The sequence below is a fragment of the Mustelus asterias genome, chromosome 20 (genome assembly GCF_964213995.1).
Source record: "Mustelus asterias chromosome 20, sMusAst1.hap1.1, whole genome shotgun sequence".
Taxonomy (NCBI): domain Eukaryota; kingdom Metazoa; phylum Chordata; class Chondrichthyes; order Carcharhiniformes; family Triakidae; genus Mustelus; species Mustelus asterias.
This window is the reverse complement of record NC_135820.1, coordinates 81,300,563-81,327,210: the sequence shown is the minus strand read 5'-3', so window position 1 is coordinate 81,327,210 and position 26,648 is coordinate 81,300,563. Positions and strand designations below refer to the sequence as shown.

General features: G+C 43.3%; 1 protein-coding gene across 4 annotated transcripts in view; it reads right to left on the bottom strand.

The window, feature by feature from the left end:
* The window catches only part of rbl1 (retinoblastoma-like 1 (p107)), a 65,800-nt gene that overhangs the window by 27,833 nt on the left and 11,319 nt on the right, over nucleotides 1-26,648 (bottom strand). For 2 of the 4 annotated variants that reach the window (XM_078236974.1, XM_078236976.1), the window contains exons 2-13: nucleotides 22,164-22,297; nucleotides 21,592-21,792; nucleotides 20,128-20,192; nucleotides 16,863-16,991; nucleotides 14,752-14,936; nucleotides 13,093-13,157; nucleotides 8,876-9,062; nucleotides 8,275-8,441; nucleotides 6,482-6,594; nucleotides 4,211-4,314; nucleotides 3,971-4,108; nucleotides 392-556 (exon numbers count right to left, since the gene is read on the bottom strand). In XM_078236974.1, coding sequence (XP_078093100.1) covers nucleotides 392-556; nucleotides 3,971-4,108; nucleotides 4,211-4,314; nucleotides 6,482-6,594; nucleotides 8,275-8,441; nucleotides 8,876-9,062; nucleotides 13,093-13,157; nucleotides 14,752-14,936; nucleotides 16,863-16,991; nucleotides 20,128-20,192; nucleotides 21,592-21,792; nucleotides 22,164-22,297 — 1,653 coding nt within the window. The remainder of the gene's footprint in view (nucleotides 1-391; nucleotides 557-3,970; nucleotides 4,109-4,210; nucleotides 4,315-6,481; nucleotides 6,595-8,274; nucleotides 8,442-8,875; nucleotides 9,063-13,092; nucleotides 13,158-14,751; nucleotides 14,937-16,862; nucleotides 16,992-20,127; nucleotides 20,193-21,591; nucleotides 21,793-22,163; nucleotides 22,298-26,648) is intronic. The other 2 variants (XM_078236975.1, XM_078236977.1) reach the window with 1 other exon arrangement.

Here is a 26,648-nt window from a genome sequence, read left to right as displayed (position 1 = left end):
TACATCCGAGTTTAGGTTGTTTATAACAATTGAAAAAGGGTATTGGATCCAAAACTGTTCTTTGGGAAACACGTTACAAACTACATCCTCAAAACCACTATACTTTGCTTCCAACTGCTGAGTGAATTTGTATTCATCCTGCCACTTTACCCATAATTCCATATGCTTCCACATCTTAATAAACCTTAATCAACTTTTCATTCTTATGAAAATGTAACATTTTACACAGTGGAGTGTCAATGTCAATAAGTACAGACAAGTAAAACTGGCTGATCACTTGGCCACACAGCCTGCGCTCCAGAAAGTTACAGAACTTAGTCCTATGTCACAGTGATAATTATAAATCAATGAATATACACCACTTAAAACAGTGTCATATATCAGCACTCACCTCTTCACATGTTGGAACCTTACTGTCTGCTCCAACTAAAGCTTTCCAAAGAGCTGAGTCATAGCTCCAAGCTCGACTCTCCAAAATCTGCTCTTCAATATTGTTGAGGTGTTTTACCATATCACGGGAAAGACCTTCCTCTGCCCGAATCAACACTTCGATCACCTAATGGAACAGTTTTCACCATAATTAGTGTCACTTCACCAGCTTTTATAAAACCCAGTTTCCAAGGCATGGTGTTCTTTCCAAAACCATGAATTACCATCTGACTCTATAGTAAGCAGTCCACCAGGGTCAAATGTTTCCAACTATTTTTCTTGTAAAATGTTGTCTCTTCCAGGAACAGCAGCCACAAGAGCTTGCCATCTGACAATGCAGGTAAACTCCTTCCAGGTCAGGAGCAAGGAGAAGATATCAAACTAAATGTGGACACAGCCCTGTTTCACTCCATTCTTCACTCTGAAACTGTTCGAATTGGAATCAAAGTGCAAGTACACTGCCTGTTGTTATGAAATGAACTGATAAGAGATTAGAAACAGAAAAACTACAGCACAATACAGGCCCTTCAGCCCACAAAGTTGTGCCGAACATGTCCCTACCTTAGCGATTACTGGGCTTACCTATAACCCTCTATCTTACTAAGTTCCATGTACTTATCTAAAAGTCTCTTAAAAGACCCTATCGAATCCGCCTCCACCACCGTTGCTGGCAGCCCATTCCACGCACCCACCACCCTCTGAGTGAAAAACTTACCCCTGACATCTCCTCTGTACCTACTCCCCAGCACCTTAAACCTGTGTCCTCTTGTGGCAACCATTTCAGCCCTGGGAAAAAGCCTCTGACTATCCACTCGATCAATACCTCTCAACATCTTATACATCTCTATCAGGTCACCCCCTCATCCTTCGTCTCTTCAAGGAGAAAAGGCCGAGCTCACTCAACCTATCCTCATAAGGCATGCTCCCCAACCCAGGCAACATCCTTGTAAATCTCCTCTGTGCCCTTTCTATGGCTTCCACATCCTTCCTGTAATGAGGCGACCAGAACTGAGCACAGTACTCCAAGTGTGGTCTGACCAGGGTCTTTTATAGCTGCAACATTATCTCACGACTCCTAAACTCAATTCCTCGATTGATGAAGGCCAGTACACCATACGCCTTCTTAACCACAGCCTCAACCTGCACAGCTGCTTTGAGCGTCCTATGAACCCGGACCCCAAGATCCTTCTGATCTTCCACTCTGCCAAGAGTCCCACCATTAATATTATATTCCGCCATCCTATTTGACCTGCCAAAATGAACCACCTCACATTTATCTGGGTTGAACTCCATCTACCACTTCTCCGCCCAGTCTTGCATCCTATCAATGTCTCGCTGCAACTTCTGGCATCCCTCCACACTATCCACAACACCTCCAACCTTTGTGTCATCAGCAAACCTACCAACCCATCCCTCCACTTCCTCATCCAGGTCATTTATAAAAATCACAAAGAGTAAGGGTCCCAGAACAGATCCCTGCGGCACTCCACTAGTGACCGACCTCCATGCAGAATATGACCCATCTATAACCACTCTTTGCCTTCTGTGGGCAAGCCAGTTCTGGATCCACAAAGCAATGTCCCCTTGGATCCCATGCCCCCTCACTTTCTCAATATGCCTTGCATGGGGCACCTTATCAAATGCCTTGCTGAAGTCCATATATACTACATCTACTGCTCTTCCTTCATCAATGTGTTTAGTCACATCCTCAAAAAATTCAATCAGGTTCGTAAGACATGATCTGCCTTATTGATTGAGGAGCTTTAGTGGACAGCCAATTTTCTTCAAAACTTTGTAAAGTCCTGCCCTGTTGACGGTGTCAAATACTTTAGAGTGATCTACAAAAGTAAAGAGGTATACCCTATTCCCAATACTACTTCTGCAACTGGCACATGGCTAATGTAGACCAGCAAACACTGCATGACTGGATACACTTGGTCTGCAAGATCTTTTCAGCATGACCCGAATGATGCTAAGGAATATACTATACAGGAATGTGTTATGTATGATAGGAATAGGTATGCTGTGCAGCATATCCTCTGGGGTACAACATTCAATTTTGAGACCCTATTCGAATTGACACATTTGATTCCCAATATCAAGTATGGGCCTGATATATAGTACAGGCTTGATTTTAACTCCAGCCGTGCTCGGTGCTGAAATTACCTGATGTTAAACTGGGCGACTTCTTCTCTGTCCTCTCATGCCAAATTTAGTGAGGGATCGTGATTATGTAAATCAGGACCTGACATGCTTAGATAACAAGGGACCTCACTGCCTTTGGCTGTTTTTCCTTGCCACCTGCTCAGGAGAGCAGGTTAAAAATAAGACTGAGGGATTCTAGTGCCTCCAGGTCAGCTATGTAACTCAGTATTTTAAATGCTTTCCTATGTGGGAAGGATTAAAATTGCCCTTCTCCTCTCACCAATATGTGACTTTAGCAGAGCAACATCCTCCTGAATCAGTGATATTTAACTTTCTGCTGCCAGCCAATTCTATGGCCTCCCTGGGGACATTGAATACAGGAGTTGGGACGTCTTGTTGAAGTTGTACAAGACATTGGTAAGGCCGCCCTTGGAATACTGTGTACAGTTCTGGTCACCCTATTATAGAAAGCATATTAAATTAGAAAGCGTGCAGAAAAGATTTACTAGGATGTTACCGGGATTCGATGGTTTTGAGTGATAAGGAGAGGCTGGGTAGATTGGGACTTTTTTCTCCTGAAGCGCAAGAGGCTTAGTGGTGATCTTATAGAGGTCTATAAAATAGATCAGCCAGATAGTCAACATATTTTCCCAAAGGTAGGGGAGTCTAAAATTAGAGGCATAGATTTAAGGTGAGAGGGAGAGATGCAAAGGGTCCAGAGGGGCAATTTTTCCTCGCAGAGGGTGGTGAGTGTCTGGAACAAGCTGCCAGAGGTAGTAGTAGAGGCGGGTACAATCTTGTCTTTTAATAAGCATTTAGACAATTACATGGGTAAGATGGGTATAGAGGGATATGGGCCATATGCGGGCATTTGGGACTAGCTTAATGGTTAAAAACTGGGTGGTATGGACAAGTTGGGTTGAAGGGCCTGTTTCCATGCTGTAAACCACTATGACTTTACGCCCGGAAACATTAACTCTGGTTCTCTCTCCAGATGTTGCCAGACATGCGGAGTATTTTGCTTTACATAAAAAAAATTTGTTAGTTGTTGCGTAACTCCTCCACCTTCATTTAAATGCGTGATAGCAAATTAGATTACACGGAAGTTTGCAGAAAGAACTCAAATTCAATGCCATCACTTGGTTCACTGGTGGTCCATGACGGAAGTAATAAATACCAAGGTTGTGGGGAGAATGGAATTAGAAATTAAACAAAGCCAAAATATGACCGAGTTACAGTGACACAGGAGTAGGATGAATTAAACAAATACTGATCGACATATCAGATGGATCATGGTAAAGAAGTGGAAGCAAGAACTCCGAAGGCTTTAAAGAGCTGAAATTCTGAATAAACACCTCAACTACATCTATCTTAGGATCATAAATATTTGACCTACCTTGTAGAAGTAAAAGGGGCTAAGATTCAGGATGTCGATAATCCATGGGAAGGTCCGTTGGGAACTATAGGAGGACAGAACTATCTCCAAGCAGCAAGCCATCAGAGAGCGATGGAAAATATCTTGCTCCAGTAACACCTAGAGAATTAAAATGAATTTAAATTACAACAGTTTTCACAAATTACTGAAGTACAGAATAGAAGTTGATCTCCAACATGCAAAGTTGTTCCAGCTACTCACAGTCATGTCTTTTCCACGGTTTCGACGGCTTTCCTGCATCATCACTGTCTCCAGGATTTTCCAATACAAAATTTCAGCAAGCCACAACCTTTTGATGGCAAAATCTGTTTCAAATGATCCAAACACAAGATTTCCGTAAATTTCTCTAGTTTTAGTGGGAGAACATGGTCACAGTACTTTCATTGTGTGCTATCAGAATATTATGGGATGAGAAACATTTAAATTAATAGCTCAGCAGCAATGAATAATATTTGGACAATTATTTAATAGAAGTAGGAAGAAAGTTATTTAGGATTATATGGCACCATATCATAGTCAAACATCTCAAAACACTTCAGATAATTCCTTTCTTCTAGTATGGCAATTGCTGATGTACTATGTACCTTTTAGTCGGTTTCTGGCTGGTGCAGGCATCACACAGGGGGTAGCCACTGAACAATATATGTCCTGTGATTTCCTGGACTGGTTTCTATTGGTAAGATACTAGACTTTTCCTGTCATATGGTGCTTTTGAATCTGGGTACAATTCTGTGCCATCACCAAGAGAACTGCCTACTCTGAAACTGATGTGGACCAGCACTCAGGTAAACCTATAACACAGACTACGCTGAGAGACTTTGCCGTCGCACCTCTCTCAGCCTCCTCATACACCAGCTCTACAGCAAACGCCGCAGCCTGGAAACCAAGATTGAATCCATATTCTCAACTTGCGCTCAGGACGCAGACCAGCTGCAAAACTCTGCCAAGCAGACGAGACAAAGGAACTACACCATCTACATGCACACCAAGAACAGGAAACTTGAGAAACTCGGCATCACCACCAGCAGCAACCAAGCCTCCCCCGGTACCACAGTAGAAAACAGTACCACTGCAGGAAAGTCCATTGTCAACTTGTCGGACTACACACTTCAGCCCCTGGACTTGCTGGCTGTCCTGTCTGGAGACAATACACATCTCTTTAACCTGTGCTTAATGCTCCCTCCACTCACATTGTCTGTATCTTTAAGATCTGGTTGGCTGTAGGGATTCGCATTCTAATCAGTATTCTGTAACTTGATTTTGTGTCTCTGTGCCCTGTTTGAGAGCAGATTTCTACTCCATCTGACGATGGAGCAGAACTCCTAAAGCTAATGGTATTTGCTACCGAATAAACCTGTTGGACTTTAACCTGGTGTTGTTAAAACTCTTACTGTACTCTGAAACTGACCATGGGATTCTTTTATAAATTCAATTTTTGTTATTATTTATTATTGAGGGTTGTTATGTTAGTCCTAGGGATTAGAACGCTTTACATTTCAGGTACCTAGTATCTGTATTAAAGACTGGTCCAGATCAGGGACAGCATCAGAAACAAAATATTGAAGATGTTGGAAATTTGAAATAAAAACAGAAAAAGAGGGAACACAAATTGTCATGATTACTTTAATGGAATTAGAGTTTGCAGTACAGGAGCAGGTCATTCAGGCCTAGTGGTATTATTGCTAGACTATTAAGCAGAAACCCAGCTAACATTCTGGGGGTCCAGGTTTGAATCCCACCATGGCAGATGGTGAAATTTGAATTTAATAAAAAATATCTGGAATTAACAATCTACTGATGACCATGAAACCAGTCAATTGTCGGAAAAACTCATTCGGTTCACTGATGTCCTTTAGAGAAGGAAATCTGGCGTTCTTACCGGGCCTGGCCTACATGTGACGTCAGATCCACAGCAATATGGTTGACCCTCAACTGCTTCGGGCAATAAACGCTGGTCAGCCAGCAATGCCCATGTCCCACAAATGAATAAAAAAAGTCCAACAGGTCCATGCCAGTGTTTACGATCCACATGAGCCTTCCCCTGTGGGGTAATCTAGAACTAAGGGGTACAGTTAAAAAACATGGGGGTCTCCCATTTAAGACGGAGGTGGGAAGATCATACGGAATTTCACTGCTATCCAGCGAAATTTGTATTTTGTATTCTTGACAGACCAGACAAAGCTTTCGAAGTTTTAAATCGGCTTATATTCAAGCTGCAGTGAGGAAGTCTGCCTTCCAAGTAGGCAGACTTGGAGTGATACATGGCATGAGCAATTATACCTTTGCTCATCATACAGTACGAGAACCGTTTTGTAACTAGTTTACAAGCAGCACTGACAGTGGTTTCAAGGCTTGCACATTGTGGATGGTGTGTGGTACAATTGTACTCAGTTGAGGCAAAGGGGGTGCAAATTTATTCTGCCTTCAGTCAAAGAGGAATATCAAAGCTATCGGCTTTGCTGAGATTCTCACCTATATGAGAACCGGCTTGATTTTCCATAGGCTGGGTGTAGCACTGGCAGAAAGTCTCGCCCATCTCTTTCATCCTTGCCATAATAGCTTCAACTGGGTTCCGCGAACAGGAGCTGAAACCAACGAACAAAGTTTATAACTGTAAACTGGAGAACTTGGAAAGAAAAGATTCTGTATTTATTCCCCCTGTTCTGAATCCTTGCAAAAGGTTCCCATCCCCCTGCCATATTAGTTTAAACGTTCCTCAATCACTCTTGCAAGCATTCTTCCCCCCAAGCCCCCAGAACATCAGTCCCACTCCTGTCCAGGTGTAACCCGTCCAGTTTTACAGGTCACACATCACCCAGAACCGGTCCCAATGTCCTAGGAATCTGAGACCCTCCCTCTCCCACCATCTTTTCAGCCACGTATTCATCCTCTGTATCCTGCTGTTTCTACTCTGACTAGCACGTGGCACAGATAGTAATCCTGAGTTCACTACCTTTGAGGTCCTACTTTTCAGCTTGCTTCCTAGCTCCCTAAATTCTGCTTTTAGGACCTCATCCATATTTTTTTTAACCTGTTGCTTGTACCAAGGTGTACTACAATCGCTGGCTGTTTGCCCTCCCCTTTCAGAATATCCTGCAGTTGCTCCGAGACATCCTTGACCCTTTCAAGTCGACACATATTGGACTTATGTCAGCGAAGATAAGAGCCGCACCGAGGAATGACCAGAGGCTACATAGTTAGGATTTGAAAGTGCAGCTCTAAATTATTTTGGGGATAGCTTTTCCCTGGGATGGATAGAGATGGGTGGTGAGCAATACAAGGAATTGATTAGAGATTGCTTCACCAATCCCATAGTTTCAATGTGAGATGGCAAGGTCAAGGGGGTGACTGTGAATACATGTCAATACGGGGGAAAAGATTTTGTGAGGATAAGAGGGCAGTAAACTCAAACTGAGAAAGGGCATGATGAGGTGAGATGTAATTTGAAATCACTGAGGATGAGAAATGCAGAGGCTGAGAGGAAAGCAGTGAAGGAATCTTGGTGCAAAAATTTCAGACCTTGGAGGACTTACAAAGTGGACATTTTGAAAGAAAGGTACAGGGGTGGAATAAGATGAAATGCTCCAAGGAGAAGAAAGTGTGACAAGATGTGATGGGGTGATAAGAGCCACAGTGTCATCACGTTGGTCTTGGTGGGTGAGCGGTGGAAGATGCAGCCAGGAGGGGAAGTTTCATTAAAGAGGAAGATGTCATCATCCCTCAGCCAAGTTTCAATTAATCATCCAATCATCCATGGACAGCAGGACCTTGCTTGTGAATGGATATTGTGGAGGGAGATATGTGGAGGGGAGCTAAGAGACGATCCACTGGAACAATCCTCATTATCAGCATTTGGAACAGGAAGATGATTAGCAAAGTTAGCCCTCAGTGGGTGCAATTAAAGGAACGTCAACAAGAAAGTGGGATGGAGCATTTTGGGTTGCTACTCTTAATGAGCCAACACCTAGCGCCTTGGCGAGGCCATCAAAGGATGTCAAGGAAGGCACAGAGTAGCTGCAGGCTTATCTAACAGGGCTCCAAGCTTGGAATATTATTTGGAAACGGACTATTACAATAGTTTGATGTTGACTTTCCTCAGGGTTCTTTCCTCTCTACCTCTGGGAAAGTACTAGACTCTACATGGCAACTTCTAATAGCTGAGATCATAAAATCAAAAATGGAGGAAAACAGAATGCACCTTGTCTGTATGTAATTTGGTGACAAATTCACAAAGCCACTAATATTGTGAAAGGTGCTTTGCTCACTTGAAAATCTGCAGCAGATGTTCACTAGGAGTGTTCTTTAGTCCCATTACCATGGATTGTAAACGACTCACGCTCTGTGTGGCTGAGGATACTGGTGTCACAACGGATTCCTTCTCTTTCAGATACCGCCTTCCTGTCAATGGTGTTGAAGGTGTTAAAGACTTTGTCTGTGAAAACAGCACAAGGGAAGTTTTAAATATTTAATCTACCTCACCTAATATACTCGGATATATGCCAATCCTGTACTGAAAACAATATCTCAAAGCATCAGCCCAAAGGTTATAGCAGGAATTGAGGTTTTGGGACTTGAACCTCAGATGCTTACAAGCAGATATGGGGCTCAGTTTAATATCCCATTCATCTCATTCACCAATGCTGGACTCTTTCAGTAATGCACTGAAATGATTGCCTAGATTATAAGATCACATCTTTGGAGTGGGACATGAAGTTCCGGCTCAGAGCGTTACTAGAAAGTCGAGATCGAGAAGAGAAAGGACAGACCAGTAATGACTACCTAGGAACAGAGGAAGGTTGAGGATATCAGCAACCATAAACCAGAGCGGTGCAAACAATTATTGTGCACTAAAACAGGTCGAATTACTTTTTCAAAGTGCTGCTGCAGGTTGCACTCTACTTGCATTCTTGCCGATAGTTTGCCAACCGGAATGCCTGTTGTAGATTTTCGGGGTGTCCCAATTTCCTCATCAGCATCTTCTCCCAGAAATATCCGCTCGTCAAAATCCCCCACTGTCAGAACATACTCTTCATATTCCTTGTTTATTGCTTTGCTGCACCAAATAAGCATAATATTAAAAATAATCAGCACATAAAGAGACTAGACTTATTTCTAAGAAGCACCTTATTTAGAAGAGAGAGGTGCAAAATGGGGAGAAGAATGGACATTCCTTGTCTTGAATTTGAATTCTAGCTTAGACAAACGTCATACAAATCTCTCTCCGCTGGAATGATGTTACATAAAATGCATTTGGGATAGTATCAACCCGGTTCCTACGAGTCTGAAAGCACACTCGCCAATCTATCTTGAGAGCTGACAGCTTGAGCAAGGAAACAAAAAAAAACACTGTACAGTGGGAAAGTACTTATCAATGTGAGATTACCTGTGTGTCAGACAGTGCTACACCTAAAGATATTGGGAGCTTGAAGTAGAACATTTTCGCACTCCAGATATCCTTAACTTTTATCAGCACAAAATGTACCTCTTAAAATGTGCTAAGAATTTCAGTGATGGTTCAGCAGCTCTATTCAGCGATTGCTGTGTCATACAAACCAAGGCCCAGATACAATGCTCAATCTCTGCTGAGTTAACTGATCTTAATCAGGTAGTGGCATTACCATTAACTAATACTGGTTCCTCAGCCTACACTGAGATAGATCGACTGGCCACTCCTCTCATGATTGTGAGGAGCTGATGGTGCAGAATGTCACCCATTTTGCCCACATTACAACGAATGCACGTCTCTATGTCAAGCATTTCAAACAAACATTGATAACACACTATTTGTTGATATGCATACATTGTGTTAAAAATCTTGCTGCACATTTCCTGTCCAGAAACTTCAATTCCTGTTATCGTGCAATATTTTATTCATATACATTATCTTTCAACATTTAAAGCATTGCAGCCAGAGATTAAGTCCTCATTAACATGCCTATTTAAAGGTAAAAAGATTTCGGCCTGTCCACTCCACTGGTGCTCCATGGCACACACCATTGTCACCACAGTGAGTGGTTTACCCCAGGGCCAAATCCTGGGAAGTTCACAAGAGGTCACAGATTGACATGTTTAACACATCTTCTTTATTTCTTACTTCCCGCCTCCCCTCTCTGGTGGTTTATTCACAATTGGCAGTGCCCCTAAATCCCCAGGTGAGGCAGCAGTTCACCATCAGAAGAGCTGTGGCTTTAGACCCACATTCCACAACTTTACAACCAAGCAGTTTGGAAGATCATAAAATACTTCCCTCGCTGATTTGAAGCAAGTGATTGCGGATTGAACAGCGGATTAAAATGATCGAACATGGAAATACAGCTTGGTTCTGCCAAGGTCAGACTAAGTGCATAGAAAATGCACCAACCACCTTACGCTGAGGAGGGGTTGGGAAAATAGGGCCTGTGCGATTTTTAAACCTGAAACTCTATTATGGGTTTGGTAACAAAGTTAGAATATTGCAGATGCTCGACACAATGTGCAAACAGTGTTAAGATGTTCATTCAAAAAGTTAATACGCTCTTGGCCCAAGCAAAAGTCCACTTCTATACACAAGCTATAGCTCCCTTGGGGCAAAATGTGATATTGAACAGGAGAGGAACTGAAACACTGCTGATGAACCCACTTATTGTTATCAGATCACACATTGAAGGTAGATATAGCTGTATTGGTGAGAAATTTAGAACAGTGCAATACAACACTCTAAAGTATAGTTACAGTAAAATAGGCAAACCCGTCAAATTAAATCTTTGGCGTGAAATTGTATTTGCGAGATAAATACCAACTAAATTTGCCACAGAAAGCCAAGCTTTGCCTAAGTTTAGTCTAAGTTCCTCTTCAGTTAATATTGCTCCTTATTGTATCTGTGGAGACAATGGACCCAATGTTTCGAATCTGGATGACCCTTCTTCTGAGCTAAGGGCAAAGAGTGGGGTAGCACGGTGCCACAGTGTCAGGGATCTGGGTTTGATTCCTAGCTCGGGTCACTGTCTGTGTGGAGTCTGCACGTTCTCCATGTGTCTGCGTGGGTTTCCTCCGGGTGCTCTGGTTTCCTCCCACAGTCCGAAAGAGGTGCATTGGCCATGCCAAATTCTCTCTGTGTACCCAAACAGGCACTGGAGTGTGGCAACTAGGGGATTTTCACAGTAACTTCATTGTAGTGTTAACACAAGCCTATTTGTGACACTAAAGTTGGTGGATGGTGATTCTTTAAATGCAGAGGCTGCTGGGGTGAAAATTGGGACCTTTGAAAATTGAAATTTGAAAATTGGACCTTGGGAGTCAGGGAGGGGTCGTCGGAGCAGCAGGGTCTCCAGACCCCCGGTAAGGTGGTCTCCCTCACACATGGCACTCAGGGCCCGACCCCGCAGCAAAAGGGCCCGGGTGGAAAGTAGAAGGCGTGGGGCACTACCAAGTACTACCAAGTGGGGCACTACCCTGCCACAGCAACCTCTGCAAGACGTGCCGGATCATCGACACAGATGCCATCATCTCATGTGAGAACACCATCCACCAGGTACACGGTACATACTCTTGCAACTCGGCCAACGTTGTCTACCTGATACGCTGCAAGAAAGGATGTCCCGAGGCATGGTACATTGGGGAAACTATGCAGACGCTGCGACAACGGATGAATGAACACCGCTCGACAATCACCAGGCAAGACTGTTCTCTTCCTGTTGGGGAGCACTTCAGCGGTCACGGGCATTCGGCCTCTGATATTCGGGTAAGCGTTCTCCAAGGCGGCCTTCGCGACACACGACGGCGCAGAGTTGCTGAGCAGAAACTGATAGCCAAGTTCCGCACACACGAGGACGGCCTCAACCGGGATATTGGGTTCATGTCACACTATTTGTAACTCCCACAGAGTTTCACTGGCTGTCTTGTCTGGAGACAATACACATCTTTTTAGCCTGTCTTGATGCTCTCTCCACTCACATTGTTTTGTTTCTTAAAGACTTGATTAGTTGTAAGTATTCGCATTCCAACCATTATTCATGTAAATTGAGTTTGTGTCTTTATATGCTCTGTTTGTGAACCGAATTCCCACTCACCTGAAGAAGGGGCTTGCAGCTCCGAAAGCTTGTGTGGCTTTTGCTACCAAATAAACCTGTTGAACTTTAACCTGGTGTTGTTAAACTTCTTACTGTGAAAATTGAGGACAAGGGGGGCCCTATCCTGGTTTTGGGAGGGAGCGGAGGGGTTGAGAGCAGTGGCCCGGGGGACGGTCAAGAGCCTTGACAACCAGTGGGTGGAAAACTAGGACTGAGGAAGAAGGAAGACATATCCGCGGCGCTATTTTGGAAAGTGGCATCATCAGAACAGATGCGGTGGAGGCGAAGGAACTGAGAGAATGGGATGCTGTCCTTACAGGATGTGGGATGTGAAGAACTGTGGTCATGGGAGTTGTGGGTTTGTAATGGATACTGGTGGATAGTTTATCACCAGAAATGGAGACAGAGGTGTCAAGGAAGGGAACAGAAGAGTCAGAGATGGGCCATGTGAAGGTGACAGAGGGGTGGAAATTGGAAGCAAAACTCAAATTTTTCAAGGTCCAGATGAGAGCATGAAGCAACACTGAAATAGTCGTCAATGTACCGATAAAGAAGTTGTGGGAGGGGGCCGGAGCAGGATATTTCTCTCCTCCATTTTGCCACTCATACGTTCCATTCACACATTCTGATCTCTTAATGGACACTTTAAGCACCTCTCTCAGCTGTCTTTATCCTCATTTATATTCCCTTTGTCCTCTTACAACCCCTACCCTCAGAGTATAAATATTCTGATTCTCTTTGCCCTTAGAAGGGTATATCCAGACTCGAAACATTGGCTATATTCACTCTCCACAGATGCAGTCAGACCTGCTGAGATTTTCCAGCATTTTCTATTTTTGCTTCAGATTTCAGCATCCACAATATTTTGTTTTTGTTTAGATCTTTTATCGTGTCAGCTGCAAATTGTGCCAACTATTCCCAAATCCAGATTGCTATGTATCGAGAAGAGCGACAGTTCGAACACAGACCCCTCGGGACACCACTCCTTACATCTCAGTCTGCTAAATATTTATAATCAACAAACTTTAAACTCACTTGTTGTCTGTAAAGTTGTTGATATCCAGAAGTCCTATGAGGAGCTCACTGTTTCCTTTTAGAATCTGAAATTAAAACCTCAATGTCAGAGGTCATAAAACTGATTCAATGTTTACTGTAAGGGCGTACACTCCTGATGGCTGTGCTACTGAAACTGAAATTAACTCCCGGCTTTCTTCTTAGGTAGCTGATCTCAATAATTAGGTATACTATTGAAAATGGCCCCAGCATCCCAGGTTAAAAAGGGAAATGGGGAGGGGCTGAATAAATAGGAAACTCATGAAAACAAATAGAGGCCAATTGTTATCCAAAATGCCACAGCCATTTATCACCTGCACAAAGATCAACATGCCAGCAAATGGCTTCCCATATCCAAATAAAATTATGACATTATGGGCATTTTGGAAATGATACAGAGGGACAGGCAAATAAACACAAAAGGGACAGACACTTGAGCTACAGGGAATATTTAAAATGGAGAAAAGAAATGGCACAGGCATCCTCTTGAAATATTTGAGGTATAGATAAAATAATCCATTATAAATTGTCTGACAAAGATGAGCTGGTGGCATTGTGTAATGTCACTGGACTCGTAATTCAGAGGCCCAAGCTAACGCTCTAGGGCCATGAGTTCAAATCGTAGCACTACAGCTGGTGACATTTAAATTGAATTAATGAATTCTGGAATTGAAGCTAATTTCAGTAATAGTGACTTGTTCATCTTTTAGGAAAAGAAATCTGCCTGGCCTGGCCCACACGTGGCTCCAGATTCAAAGTAATGTGTTGGCACCTAATCACTCTGAAATGGCCATTCAGTTCAAGGACATTTACAGACATAACACCCACTATCTATGAAAGACTTAAAAACTAACACTCAGAACATTGAATAAATAGTTCACTTAATTACACGTAGCAGAAGTGCGATGACCATGAAGGCCAATAGTATCAGAAAATGCAAGACGGAGCGGAGCGCCCAGCTTTTATTTTGGATGAGAGAATCAGTTATGGGCATAAGATTCGAAGTACAGTATGGTATGTTTCAAATTCAGTAAGAAGTCTCACAACACCAGGTTAAAGTCCAACAGGTTTATTTGGTAGCAAAAGCCACTATCTTTCGGAGCGCTGCCCCTTCATCAGGTGAGTAGGAGTTCTGTTCACAAACAGGGCATATAAAGACACAGACTCAATTTACAAAATAATGATTGGAATGTGAGCCTTTACAGGTAATCAAATCTTAAAGGTACAGACAATGAGTAGAGAGAGCGCTCTCTTGCCACTCACTCTCTCCACTCACATTGTCTGTATCTTTAAGACTTGATTACCTGTAAAGACGAGCATTCAAACCATTATTTTGTAAATTGAGTTTGTGTCTTAATATGCCCTGTTTGTGAACAGAACTCCCACTCACCTGACGAAGGGGCAGTGCTCCGAAAGCTAGTGGCTTTTGCTACCAAATAAACCTGTTGGACTTTAACCTGGTGTTGTGAGACTTCTCACTGTTTACCCCAGTCCAACGCCGGCATCTCCACATCATGTTTCAAATTGTCAGACAAGGTTTTTTGCTGGTTATGTATGCACTGAAACACTCCTGAATCTAAAGGTTAGTATGTGAAGTGAATGTGTAGCAACAGTACTTGTTTCACTACCAGCTTGGCATACCTTTCTCTCAAACAGCCTCTTAATGTAAGGTTTCCAGTAGTGCTCCTTGATGCCTTTTGCTTCGACTGTGAGTCCATCATGCAAGTCACATAGTTTGTCAATGATACACGGAGGTTGCACTGGGGGCTTATAATCCTGACTGCTAAACTCTGGTGGCAAACCTGCAAAGGCACAAATATAACACACTTTAGAAAAGTCACACTGTTCCAAAATTAAATCTACTTCAAAATTTATCAAAACAAAAAAAGCAATCAGATGACAAATAGAACTGATGAAGAATGGAATATAGGAACTGTTGTAGGCCAGTTAGATCCTCGAACATGTTCCACCATTCTATCAGTTTGTAGTGCATTTGTATTACAACTCCTTCAGCCGCCATTTCCCCGCCATTTCCCCATATCTCTTGAAAAATTTACAGGAGAGTTCTAGCTTTCAGAAAGTTGTGTCTTTTTAGTCTTTCATGGGATGTGAGCATCGCTGGCAAGGTTAGCATTTACTGCCCATCCTTACCTGCCCTTGAGGTGATGGTGTGTGTATGAAACAATGCTTCTGAATTTGCTCCTAAAACACTCACTCTAATTTTAACTGAAAAGTCTCTACATATCGATCCTATTGATTCCCTTTATAGTTTTACACACCTCAATTAGATCATGCCTCAAGCAGAAGAATACAAACAAAGTTTACACGACCAGCTTTCATAATTTAACAATTTAAACTAAGAATTAATATAATTTGACAGGGGTTAGCACTGCTGCCTCACAGCGACAGGAACCCGGGTTCGATTCCCGGCTTGGGTCACTGTCTGTGTGGAGTTTGCACGTTCTCCCTGTGTCTGCGTGGATTTCCTCCAGGTGCTCCGGTTTCCTCCCTCAGTCCAAAGATGTGCGGGTTAGGTGCATTGGCCATGCCAAATTGACCCTGTGTTGGGGGATTGGCGGGGTAAATGTGTGGGGTCGTGGGGATGGGGCCTGGGTGGGATTGTCGTCAGTGTGGGCTCAATGGGCCGAATGGCCTCCTTCTGCACAGCTGGGATTCAAAAAACTCTTAAGTCACTGTATCATTCTGGCAAAGCTCTACTGTAACCCTTTCAAAGTATATCATGTCACTGGGGTTGCAATGGATTACTGCCCGAGCCACATGTGAACTGGCATGGAAGTAGACAAATCAGGAAATTTAGCCACAGCTCAACAGCTGACATAGGAAAGAGTGGTGCCTTTTCACAGGGCGCTGGAATCAGTTCTGGGACAGGAAGGAGCTGTATACCAATGGGATGGGCTCCACCTGTACTGGGATGGGACCCATGTCCTAGCAGAAAGGGTATATAGGGAGAAACGATGGAGAGGGAAAAGGGAGGTGAAGTAGTCCAATACAGCATCCCAATCAGTTCCTAACTCTGTAACCCCAAGCATTTAGCCCTCTAATCTCCCTAACCTACAGATATCAGGACACTAAGGGGCAAGTTAGCATTGTCAACTTGCACATCTTTGGACTGGGGAAGAAAACTGGAGCACGCAGAGGAAATCCATGCAGACACAGGGAGAACATGCAAATTCCACACAGACAGTGACCCAAGGCCAGAATATCTGGAATTAAAAGTCTATTGATGACCATGAAACCATCAATCGTCGCAAAAACCCATCTGGTTCACTCACGTCATTTTGGGATGAAAATCTCTGGTCTAAAGATCAATAGCAATGTGGTCGGCCGTTTGAAATGGAGGGTAGTTGGGGACGAGCAGTAAATTCTGGTCCAGCCAGTGACGCCCATATCCCGTAAATGAATTTTAAAAATACGATATATGCTGGTTACACTGAAACTTTACCCTTGCTAAGATACAGTCGCCAATACCAGACATTTGGCTGATGAGTTTTAAAAGATTTAAAACGCTGTGATTCAAAATGGGAAATGGATGTAGAAAGTCCCATTTAAGAGATACTTTTCTGACATTGAATTAATAGCAGAAAACCTTGCCCAGAAGGAATGCAATGAAACATTAAAAAATTTCCAGAAATCCTGAGACTTGCAAGCCCTAGAAACATTGCATTTTTGCAGGCTGAATTAGATATATTGCCACATATTATAATACACCGATCAAAAGTATCAGATTTTACCTTCGAAACTTGAGTTAAGCAGGTCTTTTCTATTTGGACACAGTAAAGCATTTCCAAACACGAGATCCAGGCAACAGAGCAAGAGGTGGTAAGAATTCACTAGGTCATCTCCAATCATACGGAAGTTGCCTGTAAAGCAAAACAATGAAAAGTAATTGACCTGGAATGAAAGTTCAATGTTTCTTCCTCTACAGGTGCTGCCTGGCCTGTTGCGCATTTCCAGCATTTTCCATTTTTATGAAGAATTTAAATATCTGAACTCATTCTTTCAGCAGAAAAACAGTCACAGAAGTAGTATTCCCCGCAACATGAAATCATTTAGTCATTTCTGAGTTGAATAAGTTTTAAAGACTCGGCTGATTGGATGGATAAGGGGAATTCAGTAAATATACAAGATACGGATGTCCAGAAGATACTGGACAAGATGTGCAGTTTATTAGACAAATTCAGACATAGGTATCAGAGGAAATGCAGCAGAATTAATAGAAACTTCATTGACCAGTCGTGGCTGGTGGATTTTCCTTTTTCTTGGAGTCAGATTGAATCTTCCTTTAAGAACTTTGGTTTACAGCAATAAGATCCTCTGGTGGGTTTTCAAACCACAAACAGCTTGGCTTTAATGAGAGCAGTTTCGGAAGAAGGGATGGGTAAGGCTCTTGCTCTTTCTATCTCTGTGGCAGACGATCTCTGACTGTTAGTTCAAACCCAGTATATTTCGCACTCAAGCTAGATCATGTGATCTCTTCAGAAATAGCCAGCACGGCTTTGTCCAAGACAGATCATGCCGTACGAGCCTAATTGAATTTTTTGAAGATGTAACTAGACACATAGACGAGGGAAGAGCGGTAGATGTAGTTTATATGGATTTCAGCAAGGCATTTGATAAGGTGCCCCATGCAAGGCTCATTGAGAAAGTGAAGGGGCATGGGATACAAGGGGACATTGCTTTGTGGATTCAGAACTGGCTTGCCCACAGAAGGCAAAGAATGGTTGTAGATGAGTCTTTTTCAGCATGGAGGTTGGTCACCAGTGGAGTGCCTTAGGGATCTGTTCTGGGACCCTTGCTCTTTGTGATTTTTATAAATGACCTGGATGAGGAAATGGAAGGATGGGTTGGCAAGTTTGCTGATGACACAAAGGTTGGTGGTGTTGTGGATAGTGTAGAGGGATGTCAGCAGTTGCAACGAGACATAGATAAGATGCAAGACTGGGCGGAGAAGTGGCAGATGGACTTCAACCCAGATAAGTGTGTGGTGGTTCATTTTGGCAGGTCGAATAGGATGAAAGAATATAATATTAAGGGTAAGACGCTTGGCAGTGTGGAAGATCAGAAGGATCTTGGGGTCCGGGTTCATAGGACGCTCAAAGCAGCGTCGCAAGTAGAGGCTGTGGTTAAGAAGGCGTATGGAATACTGGCCTTCATCAATAGAGGAATTGAGTTTAGAAATTGGGAGATAATGCTGCAGCTGTATAGGACCCTGGTCAGACCCCACCTGGAGTACTGTGCCCAGTTCTGGTCGCCTCATTACAGAAAGGATGTGGAAGCCATAGAAAGGGTGCAGAGGAGATTTACAAGGATGTTGCCTGGATTAGGTGGCATGCCTTATGAGGATAGGTTGAGAGAGCTAGGTCTTTTCTCGGAGAGGCGAAGGATGAGAAGTGACCTGACAGAGGTGTATAAGATGTTGAGGAGTATTGATAGAGTGGATTCTCAGAGGCTTTTACCCAGGGCTGAAATGGTTGCCACAAGAGGTCACAGGTTTAGGGTGCTGGGGAGTAGGTACAGAGGAGATGTTAGGGGTAAGTTTTTCACTCAGAGAGTGGTGGGTGCGTGGAATCGGCTGCCAGGAGTGGTGGTAGAGGCGGATTCAGTAGGGTCTTTCAAGAGACTTTTGGATAAGTTCATGGAAGTTAGTAAGATAGAGGGTTATAGGCAAGCCTAGTAGGTAGGTACATGTTCGGCGCAACTTGTGGGCCGAAGGGCCTGTTTGTGCTGTAGCTTTTCTATGTTCTATGTTCCTGGTTCAATCTGGGTTTGTCTTAGTCACTGTCTATGAGAGCTCAGTAGACTCTGTCTCTATAAAATAACATGTCCTTTGCAAATGTAAAATAGAAGTTGCTGCAGGCCAGTGTCCTTTGCATAGCAAAAGTGTTCTTTTCAAAAAGTTCAGCTGGTGACATTATAAATGAACATTCTGTATAAGGCAGCTCACCACCACCTTCTCAAGGGCAACTAGGGATGGGCAATAAATGCTGGCCCCGCCAGTGACGCCCATGTTCCATGAATGAATTTTTAAAAGTAACACATTTTTATAATACTTTTAACTATTTCCAATCATCACCTGTGAAGATAACTTGATATAAGGAACACAGAATGAAATGTGAGGATACAGTTGTGTGAATGAACAGAGATTTGGATTAGACACATAATTCTCAGAATGTGCAATTACAAGCAGATAAAGCTATATAAAAGGTCAAAACGAATTCTATGATTTAGGTATGGGGCATAGAGTAGAAGAGAAGAAATAGTGATGGATTTATAAAGAGCACTGGTTAGGTCACAGTCATTATAGAAAAACATTAAAGCTTTAAAACATTAAACACTGTAGTGTATAGCTTCAGATGAATGATGCCAGAGTTGAGAAGCTAGAGTTATGAAGGGAGACTTAAGGTATTGGAATGGTTTCCACTGAAAGAGAGCGATTTAAAGGAATTTTTTTTAAAAGTAATAGAGAACAACTATTTCTCATTCAGTGATAAGCATACACTGAGAAGGTAGATTAGGAAAATCCTCCGCACAGGAAATAGTGAAACAGGGACTGAGTGTTAATAGAAAATTGGATAAATATTTGAAATAGAGGAAGATACAGCATTGAGTAGAAAGAGGGCAGAGGGCGAAATTACTAGCTCACTGTTTTAATGAAGAACCAGCAGGCACAATGGGCCAAATGGCCTCCTTCTGTGCTGTAAGCCTCTATGGCTCAGGCAACAGAAAAGCAGAGGGCCATGGTATAACATCTCCCTGAAAGAGGGAACCTCTGACAATGCAATACTCTCCATGTGCTCGAGTCTCTAGAATGGGATTTAATCCCACAACCTTCTGATTTAGAAACTAGTCCTAACATCTGAAACAAAGCCGACTGTGAAGTGATAATATGAAAACGAGAGTCAGGAATGCAGTACTGCTCTACATAGTATAAACGTGTATATTGCTAGCCACCATCATAACCGGTAGAATGGATACCAGAACAGAAATATCCCTTACCTTTCGTATATACAAACAAGGTCCAGCAAAAACTAAAAGCATCTGTCGCACTGCATGGAAAGCGCCTGTAAGACAAGGAACAAAACTACATTGCAAACAGAATATCTTTTATTTATTGGGATTTTGCCGTAGCGTTTTTTCTCAAGTCTTCAATTTATTTCTAGGGTAGGGTTTCACTGACACGTTTCAGAGCCCAATACCTCAGCCCTGTAGCCATTACTTGTGTGTGAAACTTGATAGTAACTACTGTTTAACCAGAGGGGCATTATGCACAAATCTAGTAATGCTCTTCGCCAACTTCCATGTGCGCCGCCGCAGACCAGCTATGGCAGTATGGCTCTCATGTGACTCATGTAGGTTAGCACCGCACAGATTAGATGGTCAAAGCTGGGGCATGCTGATCTATATGACCTAATTATTCATATGTAATGCCACAAAGTCATCAGGAAAGTGCTTTGTCACTCCATTACTAGAGGCACTACTGTTACACTGGAGTAAGGTTTTGCACAAACATTCAAAGACTCAGGCTAATGCTCTGGGTACATGGGTTTACATGGGTTCAAATTCACCACCACAGCTAGTGGAGTTTGAGTTCAATTCACCAAATCTGGAATATGAAACTAGTCTCAGTAATGGCGACCACAGAATCATCAATTGTCGTAAAAATCCATCTGGTTCACTCGTGCCATTTAGGGAAGGGAACTCTGGCATCCTTACCTGGTCAGGCCTCCATGAGACTCCAGATCCACAGCTATGTGGTTGAGTTTTAACTGCCCTCCGAAATGGCCTAGCAAGTCAGTCAGTTCAAGGGCAATGAGGGATGGGAAACATTTGCTGACCTTGCCAGTGATGCCCACATCACATGAAAGAATGATTTTTTTTAAAGTACCTGTAACCTCCAAATGCTTGACTCCAGTAAACATTACTCATTTGAAAGCTAATGTTACCATCATTGAATCATCCCAGGATAAGCTGCTGCCTTCAAGATGAGATGAAATTGTGGGATAATTGAAAGGGTTGCCAACTGGCTGACTTTCTGCCTCAGTTTTTATAACAAAATGTTAAGTGCTGGAAAAACTCAGCAGGTCTGGCAGCATCCATGGAGAGAGAAATAGAATTAACATTTTGAGTCCAACATGACTGTTCTTCTTCAGGGTTTTTCCAGCACTATTTTTATTTGCGATCTCCAGCAATCATAGTATTTTGCTTTTATTTACATTTGTTGTCACTGCCATTGAATAAATGCCTTCATACAATTTATTGCTTTGGAGCTTATACTGTCCACATACCATTCACCCAGAATCAGCTCTTCACATCAGCTGATCTCTCCAACAGGGAGCAACTAACTGCTGTACAACCTTTAGTAGGGGATTTACAGTTGTACGTTAGTAACCTAATCTCACAGCCAAAGTGTTTAAATTGCACCCGAGATTAAAGCTACAATGATAAAACAGAGAAATGTACCGCTGTTTTCTGCTTCTCTGAAGGCGAGGTTGATCCTCATGACGGTTTTGAAACATGTCCAAAAATATAGGTTCAAATTTTTTGAAAATTACAGTTGAGACTTCAAAATTCCTTTCCAGCTGCTCCACTCGTTCCCTGAATTCTTGGGACAAGTTGGCCATGTCTGCCCATTTCTTCATCTTGCTGAAGAACTGAATTAGGCTGTAAAGAGTAAAAGGTATTCATTTTACAAAAACATGGTGACTATTCTATCCCCAACTATCATAGTATTCACTCTGAAGACATTTAATTTCAATGAGCCACGTATGCTACAGGGATGTCATACATTAGAAAATCATAACTTTCTAAATTTAGAATGCAGACAGAATTCCCACTGCAATATGAAAACCGAAGACATGGTATTCCTTTTTGAACAGTACATCCTGCTCATTGCCAGATCCCCCAATTAGGCCTGCAAGTATTTCCAAAGAACATCAGCACAGTTCTATGCCAGACAAAAGGAATTTGTACACAAGTAGAAACGTCTCTATTGTTCTATGCACTCAACTTTGGAATAAAAGGATGACTGTTACCTTAACTTTGAAGAGCGGAGGATTCTCGTCAGTGAAACACCATTTCCTTCCATCATCCCCTTGCCAACTGTTGGTGTGATGCCTTTCCGACAGGCTACATACAAGGCACAAGCGAGCCAGTGCAGTGTTTCGCCCTAAAAATGAAAAAGATGGTAAAGACCAAAAGAAATAGGGGCAGTAGATGACCATATAAGCCCATCAAGCCACTTCTTAAAATATTCGTTCACAGGATGGATCACTGGCTAGGTCTGCAATTATTGACCATCCCTAATGGCCACTTGCAAAGATGGTGGTGAGCTGCCTTCCTGAACTGTTGCAATCCACGTGTAGGTATACGCAGTGCTGTCAGGGGAGAAGTTCCAGAATGTTGATCCAGTGACAGTGAAGGAACAGCGATATATTCCCAATTCAAGATAGAGAGAGACTTGGGAGGGGAACTTCCAGGTGGTTGTGCTCCCATGCGACTGCTGCCCTTGTCCTTCTAGATGGTAGAGATCATGGGTTCGGGACGTGCTGTCAAAGGAGCCTTGTGCGTTGCTGCAGTGCATCATGGAGGTGGTAGACACTGCTGTGAATTTGCAGTGGTTGTGGAGAGAGCGAATATAAAAGATGATCAATGGGGCACCAATCAAGTGGACTGCTTTGTCCTGGAAAGTGTCAAGCTTCTCAAGTGTTGTTGAAATTGCAATCGTCCAGACAACTGGAGAGTATTCCATCACACTCTTCACTTGTGTTTTGTAGACGGTGGACAGCCTCTATGACGTCAGGTGGTGAGCAACTCGCTACAGGACTCTCTGCATTGACTGCAGTTTTGCGAGGGCTCCTTGATGCCATAATCGATCAAATGCTGCCCTAATGTCAAGGCCAGTCACTTTCACCTCTGGAGTTCAGCTTTTTTGTCCATGTTTGAACCAAGGACATAATGAGATCAGCAGCAAAGAGGCCCTGGTGGAACCTAAACTGAGTGTCAGTGAGCAGGTTATTGCAGAGTAAGTGTTGCTTGATACCACCGTTGATGACCCTGTCCATTACTTTGCTGATAGTCCAAGAGGAGACTGACTAATGGGGTGGTAAATGACTGGGCATATTTGGGCTATTTTCCACATTGTTGGGTAGATACCTGTGCTGTAGTTATGCTGGAACAGCTTGATCAGGGGTGCGGCTAGTTCTGGAGCACAAATCTTCAGTACTACTGCCTGAATGCTGTTAGGGACCTAGTCTTTGGACTATCTACTGCTTTCAGACATTTCTATCATATGGAGTGAATTGAATTAGCTGAAGACTGGCAACTGTGATGTTGTGGGCCTCAAGAGGGAGACCCAAAATGGATCAGCCACTTGGCCCTTCTGGCTGAAGATAGAAACATAGAAAATTGAAGCAGGAGTAGGCCATTCAGCACTTCGAGCCTGCTCCATCATTTATTCTGACCAAGGCTGATCATCAAAGTCAATACCCTGATTCCACCTTCCCCCCCATATCCCTTGGTTCTTTTAGCCAAGAGCTATATCTAATTTCTTCTGAAAAACATACAATGTTTTTGTCTCAACTATTTTCTGTGGTAGTGAATTCCACACATTCACCACACTCTAGGCGAAGAAGTATGTTTTTGTTTTTTTGATTTATTATTGTCACATGTATTAACATAGTGAAAAGTATTGTTTCTTGCGCGCTATACAGACAAAACATAACATTCATAGAGAAGGAAAGGAGAGAGTGCAGAATGTAGTGTTACAGTCATAGCTAGGGTGTAGAGAAAGATCAACTTAATGCAAGTTAAGTCCATTCAAAAGTCTGACAGCAGCAGGGAAGAAGCTGTTCGAGTTGGTTGGTACGTGACCTCAGACTTTTGTATCTTTATGCCAAAAGAAGGTGGAAGACAGAATGTCCTGGGTGCACGGGATCCTTAATTATGCTGGCTGCTTTGCCGAGGCAGCGGGAAGTGCAGACAGAGTCAATGGATGGGAGGCTGGTTTGAGTGATGGATTGGGCTACATTCACGACCTTTTGTAGTTCTTTGCGGTCTTGGGCAGAGCAGGAGCCATACCAAGCTGTGATACAACCAGAAAGAATGCTTTCTATGGTGCATCTGTAAAAGTTTGAGAGAGTCGTAGCTGACATGCCAAATTTCCTTAGTCTTCTGAGAAAGTAGAGGCGTTGGTGGACTTTCTTAACTATGGTGTCGGCATGGGGGGGGACCAGGACAGGTTGTTGGTGATCTGGACACCTAAAAATTTGAAGCTCTCGACCCTTTCTACTTCGTCCCCATTGATGTGGACAGGGACATGTTCTCCTTTACGCTTCCTGAAGTTGATGACAATCTCCTTCATTTTGTTGACATTGAGGGAGAGAATATTGTTGCTGCACCAGTTCACCAGATTCTCTGTCTCATTCCTGTACTCTGTCTCGTCATTGTTTGAGATCCAGCCTAATATGGTGTCGTCGTCAGCAAACTTGAAAATCGACTTGGAGGGGAATTTGGCCACACAGTCATAGGTGTATAAGGAGTATAGTAGGGGGCTGAGAACACAGCCTTGTGGGGCACCGGTGTTGAGGATGAACGTGGAGGAGGTGCTGCCTATCCTTACTGATTGTAGTCTGAGAGTTAGGAAGTTCAGGATCTAGTCGCAGAGGGAGGTGCCGATGCCCAGGCCACGGAGTTTGGAGATGAGTTTCGTGAGAATAATAGTGGGGCTGTAGTCAATAAATAGGAGTCAATAAATTTCATCTCACCTCAGTCCTAAAAGGTTTACCCTTTATCTTCAAACTATGACCCCTAGTTCTGGACTCCCCCACCATAGGGAAAATTCTTTCTGAATTTACCCTGTCAGAATTTTATAAGTTTCAATGAGATCCCCTCTCACTCTTCTAAACTCCAGTGAATATAATCCTAACCGACTTAATCTCTCCTCATATGGCAGATTTTCCATCCGAGGAATCAGCCTGGTAAACCTTTGCTGCACTCCCTCTATAGCAAGGACATCCTTCCTCAGATGAGGACACCAAAACAGCACAGAATACTTCAGGTGTGGCCTCACCAATGCCCTATACAATTGCTGTAAAACATCCCAATTCCTATACTCAAATCCTCTTGCTTTGAAGGCCAAGATGGGGGCGGCACGGTAGCTAGCACTGCTCTCTCACAGCACCAGGGTCCCAGGTTCGATTCCTGGCTTGGGTCACTATCTGTGCAGAATTTGCATGTTCTCCGTGTCTGCGTGGGTTTCCTCCGGGTGCTCCACTTTTCTCCCACAGTCTGAAAGACATGCTGGTTAGGTACATTGGCCATGCTAAATTCTCTTTGTGTACCCGAACAGGCGCCGGAGTGTGGCAACTAGGAGATTTTCAGAGAAACTTCATTGTAGTGTTAACATAAGCCTACTTATGACCAATAAATAAACTATAACTTTATGTTTGCAAATGTTTGTTGTTCTGATATCCTGAGCTTCCCCCATCATTGAAGATGGGGATATTTGTGGAGCCTTCTCCTTCAGTGAGTTTAGTTGTCCGCCACCATTCATGACTAGATGTGGCAGGGCTGCAGAGCTTTAAATTGGACCCGTTGGTTGTGGGATCACTTAGTTCTTTGCATCACAGTGTTTCTGCTGTTTAGCTTGCCAGCAGTCCTGTGTTGCAGCTTCACACCTCATTCTTAGGCATAATAGAACAGAGAAAAAATACAGCACAAACAGGCCCTTCGGCCCACAAGTTGCGCCGGTCATGTCCCTACCTACCTAGGCTTATATATAGGCTTACCTATAACCCTCAATCCTATTAAGTCCCATGTACTCATCCAGAAGTCTCTTAAAAGACCCTATCGAGTTTGCCTCCACCACCACTGACAGCAGCCGATTCCACTCACCCACCACCCTCTGAGTGAAAAACTTACCCCTGACATCTCCTCTGTACCTACTCCCCAGCACCTTAAACCTGTGTCCTCTCGTAGCAGCCATTTCAGCCCTGGGAAAAAGCCTCTGAGAATCCACCCGATCTATACCTCTCAACATCTTGTACACCTCTATCAGGTCACCTCTCGTCCTTCATCTCTCCAAGGAGAAAAGACTGAGCTCCCTCAACCTATCCTCATAAGGCATGCCAACCAATCCAGGCAACATCCTTGTAAATCTTCTCTGCACCCTTTCAATCATTTCCACATCCCCCCTGTAATGAGGTGACCAGAACTGAGCACAGTACTCCAAGCGGGGTCTGACGAGGGTCTTATAAAGCTGCATCATTATCTCCCGACTCCTAATCTCAATCCCTCAATTGATGAAGGCCAGCACACCATACACCTTCTTAACCACCTCCTCTACCTGCGAGGCCGATTTAAGAGTCCTATGGACCCAGACCCCAAGGTCCTTCTGATCCTCTACACTGCTAAGAGTCTTACCCTTGATATTATACTCCTTCATCCCATTTGACCTGCCAAAATGGACCACTACGCATTTATCCGGGTTGAAGTCCATCTGCCACTTCTCTGCCCAGTCT